The sequence below is a fragment of the Octopus bimaculoides genome, chromosome 6, assembly GCF_001194135.2.
Source record: "Octopus bimaculoides isolate UCB-OBI-ISO-001 chromosome 6, ASM119413v2, whole genome shotgun sequence".
In the NCBI taxonomy this organism is placed as follows: domain Eukaryota; kingdom Metazoa; phylum Mollusca; class Cephalopoda; order Octopoda; family Octopodidae; genus Octopus; species Octopus bimaculoides.
Genome location: NC_068986.1, coordinates 116,918,719 through 116,929,058, shown reverse-complemented (window position 1 = coordinate 116,929,058; position 10,340 = coordinate 116,918,719). Strand labels below are relative to the sequence as shown.

Genomic DNA, 10,340 nt, shown 5'->3' with positions numbered 1-10,340 from the left:
TGTGCACGACATGGTGATGCCATATCAAGATAAACAGCGCATGACCTCGCAGGTGGGGCCCAGTTAGAATTTTCTTCAGGTCGGGTAGCCCATCCCGCTCAAAAGGTCCCTGAATAAGGTTTGTTTAAGGATGTTGAGCAAAACACCCATGTTTCCAAAGGTGAATTATTCAAACCCCAAAGAATTCCTCTCAACACATGGCTGTGATGCTCCCCTACTACTTCTGCTCGTCATCAGAGATGCACATATCGTCAGCCACCAAGGGACATGCTCAACTGGTTAAGGTCAAGCAACTGACAAGCAAATCTGTGGTATTGAGCAGAATATTTGCTGTAGCCCTATTATTATTATTAGTAGTAGTAGTATTAGTATTATTATCATTATTTAGGTGGCGAGCCGGCAGAATCGTTAACACCCCGGACACAATGTTTATCCCCTCCTCCGAACTTGCAAGCCTTGTGCCAAAATTTGAAACCATTATCATTATTCCACCCAGGTTGACTTTACTTTTCGTTCTTTCGGGATTGATGAAGAACCAGTCAAGTACGAAAAATGATGTAATCGATTTATCTCTTCTCCTAAAATTGCTGGCCTTGTGCCGAAATTTGAAACTATTACAAGGCGGCGAATAAGCATTTCGACTGGTTCATTCTGTTCTGAGTTCAAATCCCGCAGAGGTCGACTTCGCCTTTCATCCTTTCGGCCCCAATGAAATACGTACCAGCTGAGTGTTGGGGGGTCGATGTAATCGACTAATTCCTTTTCACCCCATCCACCCCACTTGCACCTAAAGTAGGAAAGATTATTATTACTATTACGTGTATCTCGGACTACATTATATAATGTTTTGTTGTTGTTGTCCACGGTCAAACCTGATCGAGCAAATCTCTGATAAAAAATGAAAACAGCAGCAAAAATGTATGGAATGGAGAGTACGGAGGACAAAAAGGAACCATACTACAATGGATTGTTCTCATAGGAGATCTGTCCAAGAGATGAGAGGCTGGAGGCGCTGCTTATGGACAGTTTTGCCAGCAAATTTCTCTGATAGATACAGTCGAAAGCTTGGTCAATGCAAAATATTTCCAGTGTGTTAAACAAGTGGTAAGAACGATGCGATAGCAAGATTTGAGCTGACTCTAAGGAAACCATATTGATGGTCTCTTAGAGAACGAAGAAATTTGTGTAAATATTTTTATGACATCATTGAAAGAGAGGGTGATTGGCAGAGCCTAAGAAGTTGTCCTTTTGGATTATAGGAAACACTTGTTTTGACAATAGAATAGAAAAATTTTGTCCCACTACATTGTGAGTTCGAATTGTACTAGAATCGACTTCATTTTTTATCTTCCAATACCTTTTTTTGTTGTTAAACCCTCCGATCTATGAGGATGACATGATTAGTGATAGTTGTCAACGAGCTCAACCGACGGATATTAATAGAAAATAGAGAATTAAAAAAATGCTGCCAGCTTAGAGAATGATAAAGCTTGTTTAGAATACCTTGACCTTTAATGCGACAAATTCTCTGTTATAGTAAGTACACCTATCAAGATATAAAGTGGCAAGAATTAACAGAAAAAGAACAACTGTTCTCGTCTGTGTTATTGTTGTTAGCAGTATGAGCTAAACACATCCATATGATAAAATCCTGACATCTATGACCATTCTAGATTTTATTCAGGCACAACACTCGTCTACATTATCTAACGTGGCTTTTAACCCAGGGTCAGCTCTGAGCAAGCAAATCTTCGATAAAAGATATGGCTCTCCACTGGTTTTGTTTTATTTGAATAAGAAACACGACAGAGACCAATGTATCTTCGTTTATTTTAAGACAGTACGGTAGGGTTTGGGGGAAATTTAACTAATATTTTCGGTAGATCGAACGATCAGGAAGAGGTTATCGCGCTGACTCGTTTCGTCTTTCCAAAAGTCTGGAGGAAGCGGATGAGAGAGAATTAAAAGTGGTTTTAGGTTGGTTTTATATTGTTGAGGATGAGATGTGTCGGTAAGAAACGGAGAGGGGAATTATGACAAACACATCAAGAGGATTGTTAGGGTGTGACAATTGAGAAGACAAAGAAAATGTGACGATCCGAGAAGGTGAGAAGAGAAAATCATTTGACATTCGAAGATTTTGATGCAGGTTTTATACACTGACTACCAACAGGTGAATAGAGAAAGCGATTGTTGTAGAAACAGTAAAAAGGACAAGACGTGTGGGGTGGGGAGGGATCAATGATTGTGAAGTTAAGTGTGATTACAGTTGGTCATTTCGATCGGATGCAGTCGAGGTAAAAATCACAGACACATACATGTATACACACAAACACGCGCAGGCACAGAGGGAGAGAAACATCACACACACAAAATGTAACAAACAGGATTTAAGTCTTCTCGCCTCAAAAATAATAAAACGATTGTTCAAAACAATTCAATCAGTATGAAATACGCCAAATAAATCATCGGAGTAAAACCTAGATGGAAGAGAATAAATGAAAGAACAATTAAATAGACATCGAATTGAAGTTTGTGGGAGGAGGCAACTAGAAAAAGCGAAACCTTGCCAACGCGTTTTGGCTTAAGTGTGGAGTTTTATTACAGCAATGAAAAAGACTATTGAATGAGATTCTCTCAACAGGCGTATGTACTTGGGGTGTTAGGAACGAGGGGGAACAGAATAAAGAAAATTTGGAATAATATTTAGAAAATTAGTTATATACAAATTAAATTAGAAAATATTAACTTAATAGAAAGTGTGTGTGGATAGATAGATAGATAGATAGATAGATATGGGGAGTAAGAGTGCTTGTGTACGTGTGAATTTGTACATTTGTGTCAATGTAGAAAGTTGGATGTGCATTAAATGCAGTAAGACTAGAGTGTCTATGACTATATGCATGTGTGTATTACACAGAGCAGAGCACAGAGACGTGGGTGCATATGTATCTGTATAGGTAAGATGCAGTAGTACAAATATACTAATAAGGCGCATACTTCTGTCTGTATACAACACACACACACCCCAAGTACATACGCCTGTAATTTTGGATTTTGTCCCTAATATTATTATATATATATTGAAGGAAGAAAGAGAGTGTGTGTGTGTGTGTTTAAAAATGTTTGAGGAAAATGTGTATCAATGCAAACTATAGTGTTTAACTATGCGTATGCTAAAGTGTATCCAACCAACGCATTATATACGCACACACCTTAAACACAAGAGAAACCTTGCACACGTCTACGCAATTAGTAAGGTGGATTATGATGAATATAATCGTGTCAGATGTGCGGTTTGTGGTTTTTGACTATATTCTGTGAGTTTGTATTGTCTTCGAGTAAGGCGATATATCTCTCAGAGATCAATAATATCTAATCAGACAGAGAGGGGGATAAAAAGACCAGACAAACAAACACAAGTATTGAGACAATCACCCGTAAGAAAGAAGGTGGTCACTTAATCGAATTCGTATCATGGTAAACTGAGTGTGACGAGTCGTAGGTCCGAAGTCTCTCATAATTACAAGACAGACAGAATTTTGACAAATGCAAACAGAAATATGTAATATACTAGTCACGATTTAAGCATATAATAAAGGGACACACACACATCTATACATACGTGTGTATATATATATATATATATATATATATATATATACCGGAGTATATATATACAGAAAGAAAAGTGGGTGGTAAAAGTGATCGGTCAAAGACCGGCGGCAGTTGTATGGATGTGTAAGAGTGTCTGACACGGATTAAAGCAAAATAAGATCTAGAATGACAGATGGGAGCAGAAATAAACACAAACAGCTTAGTTTGATTTTAAATACTAACCTTTTCCCATGGAGTCGGCTTCATGGATGCTAAAGTATAAGCTAACTGTTGCAGCATTTTGGAATATAAACACCATTGCTCCAGCGCTGCCATGATGACACTCCTCCTCTGCCAACAACTAGAGCCAGCTTTCTTCTTTCTCTCTTTCTATTTCCTCTAATACGCTGCTTTCTTTACTCACGCTACCTCCCTATTTCTCAATTACTCTATCTAATTGCGATTCCTCCCACTTTAATTCCAACTTCATGCTTTCTACCAATGAAGCAAATGAACAAAATTACCCCCCTTTAATACGCCTCTTTTTTTTCTGCCACTCTCTCACTCTCTCTTTGTTCCTCTCTCGCTCTTTCACTATCTCTCTCTTTCTGTCTCTCTTTAACTCTCTTTCTTCCTCTCTCTCTCTTTCTCACTCCAATCATCATCACCTCAATATCAGTTTTTACCCAATGTTAATTTCACTAATTAACATCTCCCTGTCTTAAGATGCTATTTACTGCATTCATTAAATTTTTATTTGTAATTTCTGTTTCCCATTACATTATGTATCTAAAATTTATTTCCCTTTAGAAACAAATTACCAGCAAGGTTATCTCCCTTGACAATGACCTTTCTACTTATGCGTATTCTTTGTGACCAACGCCCTTAAAGAATTTCGATGACCAATAAATTTTGGACCTGTTTTTTTGGTTTTAAATTGAAAATATTATCGAATTAGTCTTTCTGGATCAGGTTATTGTATGCGTTTATGACATTTAACATGCGTTTATAAGGACACAGCATTAGAGTATCCTAAAATGGAGTACTGACTCTATATCTTAGACAGATACTATCAATCATCTTTAAAACACTTCCAAAACATTACCTCAATGATTGTCAAAATAATATGAGAGAGTCTAGGCTGCTGTTTCTAGCAGATTGAGTAACTATACTGAGGGCCCTTTGTCAATTCCTCATATAGCTGCTTTTGTAGTGAGGATATACAAATCTCAAATAGCACAGTCTGCCTAGTTTAGTAACAGTCCATTAAATTTGACAATTGATATCATTAAAATATTTTGAGTTCATTTTTAACCCTTTCAATACCAATCCGTCTGAAACCAGCTCTGGCTCTGTAGTACAAATGTTTTGTTTTCATAAGTTTTGAATTTAAATCTTCCACCAAACCTTAGTCACAATTTATGTTCCTAACACTAGATGAATGATAACTAAGTTATTTTACTAAATTCTTTGTTATATTTAAAATCAATTGAAAGAAACACAGAGCATCTCAAAATAAATACAGTAACGATAGGGTTAAGGTGTTGTCTTCATCATCACCACCATTTCACGTCCACTTCCCATGCTGGCATAGTTTGGATGGGTCACCACAGTTTGGGGGATGCTGCTTGTTTAGACAGGTCAGAGTTTCCTCTTTGGCTTGATTTCTACAGCTGGAATCCCTTCCTAGCATCAACCACATTACAGGGTATCTTGGGTAAATTTTTCATGGCACCATCACTAGAGAGGCAACCATGTCCGCAACACAACTAGAGGAACTGCTTGACCGCATGTCTGTCCACTCACTAATGACCTTACAAAGTGAGAGACACAAAGAAAGCAGTATGAATGAGAGTGATGTGTCGTAAAGGAATGAGTAACAAGGGTTCTCATCTTTTTGAGATTTACAATCAAGGTGAGCAAGAGGATACAGTAATTACAGGGACAATGTCATTCAGAAGATATCTAGTTTTCATTTTTTCCTTTTCAGTTTGTTAATACACCTGTGTTCATACCCACAAACCTTACATATTCAGTGAAGCATGCTTGCTAGCCTACACTGCACAACCATGTGGCATCTCACCCACTTCATGTGCACATGTAGCAGGAATATTTAACAATTGCCAGACTTAGAAATCAAACCTGGATCACAATATCTGATGCAAAAAAAGCAATTCAAGAATACAATCGCAATTCACTAAAATATTACTAACATCAACAAAACAGCTAACCATTCAAGACTTCATGCGGAACTGGAACTAACAACAATATTGCCTATAGTACTTTTCCCAGGAACAAAGCTGAACTACATCTCATCTAGAATAATTCTCATTCTAATCGACTGAGCTATAACCCTTTCTGTAACTTTCATGGCCTGGTCCAGCAATCTGGTACTTCAGCAATTGCCTCTCTCAAATGTATCTCCTTTGCTTTTAGAGCAGCTGACAATAGCACCAGTCATTGGGTATGACACCTTCTTGGACTACTTGATTGACAATATGAATGATTTTCTATTGCCCTAAGCCACCTGACATTTTAAGTGTCTCAACAGTGATTCTTGAAGGTCCAAGGAGCCTTCCCTGTCTTCATATCCTTAATCCCTTTATCTACCATATTGCTGTCAACTTGAACAGCTGGTCCTTCAGCTGTAGCCCCTCTTTGTCCCATACATTCTCTTCATTCAGCAACCTCTCATAACAGCACACCTCTTTCTCATCAGCATCAGTAAGGGCAAGTGCTCCACTCTCATTCCAGATACAATTTTTGCAATGATATCTCAATTTTTTCTCTCCTACCAATCCTGAATGTCTTACAACTTTGGTTCTCATGTCTTAGGACATTCACAAACTTCTTGCTTTTCGCTTCTCCCTTAGCTACATGCACATGGTATCTAACTTCCCTTCTTATGACCTGATATTGCTTCTTGCTTCCTTTTTCCTTCCAGTCTTGCCATTCCTGCTTTTTAATCTACCATATGGAACTTCTACTTCCTCCTCCTTCCCTGTACATCAAGCACAGCCTAATGGCAACCTAATGTCTCCTTTTCTTTATTTCCTAAAACTTTAGTCTCTGCTAAGTTTATTTTCTGGTCTCTCACTTCTGAGGTTTCCTGCCATATCTAAAACTTCTCTAAATTCTCCACAGACTCAGCAATATGAACCAGGGCATCAATATATAAAAGTTCCCATGAATATCCAGTCTCAAAATTCTCTATTATGGCCTGGAGAACTATTATAACAGAAGGGAACTAGAAAGTAAACACTTATGTACTCCTATCTGTATTTCATCTAATTTTTATCTCTGCATCTCTGTCAGATCTTTCATGGTCTACACAAGCCAATTGTTTACACCTAGTTTCCTTAGTAACAATCAAACTACAAAGCATGAAACCTGTCCAAGGTTTTCTCCAGATCAATCAATGCTTGATATGGTAGCTTACTCTTTAATATCATTTACTGCTCACTGATATTTATATTATTCAGTTAATAAATTAACTTATATCATTCATTATCATCATCATCATCATCATCGTTTAACATCTGCTTTCCATGCTAGCATGGGTTGGATGATTTGACTGAGGACTGGTGAAACCAGATGGCTACACCAGGCTCCAATCTGATATAGCAGAGTTTCTACAGCTGGATGCCCTTCCTAACGCCAACCACTCCGAGAGTGTAGTGGGTGCTTTTACGTGCCACCGGCACGAGGGCCAGTCAGGCGGTACTGGCAACAGCCACGCTCGAAATGGTGTATTTTACGTGCCTGGCAACGATTTCGCTCAAATGACTTTTCGCATGCCACCAGCACAAGTGCTAAGAAGGCGATGCTGGTAACGATCACGCTTGAACGGTGCTCTTAGCGCTCCACTGGGTCAGGTGCCATCACGATTTTGCTTCAGTTAATTTATTTCTCTCGGTGAAGGCAACAAGCTGGCAGAATTATTAAAAGATTCAACAAAATGCCAAATGGTATTTCTTTCACTTCTTTCCATTCTAAGTTCAGATTCCAGAATCCCTTTACAACAGACAAAATCTAAATAGCTTTTCCAATACCTTATCAAGCCTCTCCCACACTCAGTCCAATTCCTCCTTTGTTCTTGAGCATATTAGGCAACAAGTTGATGCCACTGGTTTCTATCGGTTGTGGGTTTGTCTGTATCTGGCCATGAGATATTACCCTCTCTCATGTTGGTCATAAACGTGCTGTGCCATGTACTTTTTGGCCATCCTCTCTTTCTTTTCCCCTGTGGTGGGGTCTATTTGAAAGCTGTTTTAGAACAGTGTTGTTCCAGCAACCAAACTATGTGAATCGTCTACTTTTTTCATCTTTCTTTTCTGTGATCGTTTTACTAAATGGTCTTCTGTTAGCTCTCTTTAGAATCTCCAGCTTAGCTTAACATTTATATTATTTTAATCCCATACTTTATACTTTTGATAATACCTTCACTTATCCTTCTAACTCTTCCTACTTCAAACCTCACCAAACTCTACGCTCATCAATTTCTTTCTCATTAACACTGTCCATCTTCCCAGCATTCCCTTTCCTTCCATATACTTCAACCTCCAGTTTCCTTAAGGCAGCAAACTAGCAAAACCATTACCAAGAAAATACTTAGCAACAGCATTACTTCCAGTGCTTTACCTTCTGAGTTCAAACCCTGCCAATGCCAGCTTTAGATCCTTAATTAGTTTAAGGCTGCAAATTAGAAGGGTCATTAGAATGTCTATTCTGGAAGGTATTGCTCTAGTATGGCCACAGTCCAATAACAGAAACCAATGAAAGAATAAAAGAGTTAAAGAATTTGTTCTTTCAGCAAAATGTCAGAGTACAAATTCTGTTTGTTTATTGAGTAAGAAAATTCAGGGTTTGTCTGGCTTTAGAAATAAGGGTCTTCTATATTTGTTTTCACTGTTCCATTGAAAAGGTGACCTTCCCATGCGGACAACTGGTGGATAAAATTTCGGTTTGGTCGGATAAAATAACAGCATTTCTGAATAAAATTATATGCTTCCTGAAATAAAGATTGAAAGAAAGATTTCTAGAATTATATTCAATATCAATAAACAGTTCTTAAATAAGGTGATATAGCCTATATATAATCCTTCAATCAGTTAGAAATAGCAGCAAGCCCTCCCTCAAACCACACTCTGCTATTTTAAATATTAGGTTGGTGCATAATTATTGTGGCTTTTTTCCAATAAATTTTATTCAAAAAAACAATAACATTTAACAAAAACATCTTTAAATGATTATTCCGGAGCATATTCACTATCTACGTCAATTTCTGCTTGGCGTTTTGTTTAAATGTTTTGTTGAATAAAATTTATTGAAAAAAAATCCGCAACAATTATGCACCAACCTAATACAAAGAGATGGTGGACTCTCTTGTTGCTTCTATGAATGAAGGTTCAACAAAACACAGTTGAAATATCTTCTTTTCACACTTTGGCCATCTGTGTGTTGCATCAAAGCTGAAGACTCCCAGTAGCATCATCTACGAGGGTGAGTCAAAAAAAGTAATGCCATTTTGTTTAAGACAGGTATAATTACCAACACAGGAACATGTATCATACATCAAAATGAAGCTGGTCCTCTGTGGATCACATCCCTACTTCTCTGAATAGCAATGTTCCACCACCGAATGAGAGCATGTATCCCTGACCCGTAAAATTCTGTTGACTGTTCTTTGAGCCAATTCTTCACTACAGTTTCCACTTCCTCCTCACTGTAATAATGTTTGCCTCTCAAACTCTCTTTCGTGGTGCCGAAGAGATGATAGTCTGAAGGCGCTAAACCTGGCGAGTGCGGAGGTAGTGAAGAAGTGGCTCAAAGAACAGTCAACATAATTTTACGGGGTAGGGATACATGCTCTCATTCAAAGGTGGAACATTGCTATTCAGAGAAACGGTGACTATGTTGAGAAGTAGGGATGTGATCCACAGAGGACCAGCTTCATTTTGATGCATGATACATGTTCCTGTGTTGGTAATTATACCTGTCCTAAACAAAATGGCAATATTTTTTGACTCACCTTTGTAACTATGCCCATCACCTATTTCCATATTGCCACAAGACTTATGGATAAAATGTGATGGCATTGGCGCTGGTGTCTTGGTTTGCTGAACAACTCTTATATGAAGAGTATTATCAGAGTGGGCATGGTTTGTGCAGTGGTTCTCAACTGGGGTCCGTATGGTCCTTGGAGGGAGGGGGGGAGCCATACAAGATTTTGATGTTAAAATTTATTCTCTTTTACACTCTTATTTTTTTACTTGTTTCAATCATTTGACTGTGGTCATGCTGGAACACTGCCTTTAGTCGAATGAATCGACCTGAAGACTTATTCTTTGTAAGCCTAGTACTTCTATCGGTCTCTTGTACCAAACCGCTAAGTTACGGGGGTGTAAACACACCAACATCGGTTGTCAGGCAATGATAGAGGGGTGGGGGCACAAACACAAACACACACACACACAAATATATTAGACAAAAGAAACAGGCTTGGAAGGACTGGAAGAACGGTGGTAGCAGGGAATTGTACCAATGTGCCAGAAGGGAGGCTAGGCGACAGGTTTATTTAGCCAGAGGGGAAGCAGATAAGGAAAGATTTGCCAATGTTCTGCGCCGTGAGGACCAAAGACTCGAGGTATTTCGTGTTGCAAGACAGTGTAGGAGAGAGAATAGTGATGTTGTAGGAGAGAAATGTGTTCGCATGGATGATGGTACGCTTGCATTAAATGAAG

At 38.4% G+C, this 10,340-nt stretch overlaps 2 protein-coding genes across 8 annotated transcripts in view; both read right to left on the bottom strand.

The window, feature by feature from the left end:
• LOC106872207 (phosphatidylinositol 4-kinase alpha) overlaps positions 1-4,099 on the bottom strand; it is a 140,131-nt gene extending 136,032 nt beyond the window's left edge. For all 6 annotated transcript variants that reach the window (XM_052969097.1, XM_052969100.1, XM_052969101.1 and 3 more), the window contains exon 1: positions 3,841-4,099. In XM_052969097.1, coding sequence (XP_052825057.1) covers positions 3,841-3,933 — 93 coding nt within the window. In that variant the 5' untranslated portion in view covers positions 3,934-4,099. The remainder of the gene's footprint in view (positions 1-3,840) is intronic.
• Positions 4,100-8,381: 4,282 nt separating this feature from the next.
• The window catches only part of LOC106872204 (serine/threonine/tyrosine-interacting-like protein 1), a 36,098-nt gene continuing 34,139 nt past the window's right edge, over positions 8,382-10,340 (bottom strand). For both annotated transcript variants that reach the window (XM_014919105.2, XM_014919104.2), the window contains exon 9: positions 8,382-8,608. In XM_014919105.2, the coding sequence (XP_014774591.1) occupies positions 8,474-8,608 (135 nt within the window). In that variant the 3' untranslated portion in view covers positions 8,382-8,473. The remainder of the gene's footprint in view (positions 8,609-10,340) is intronic.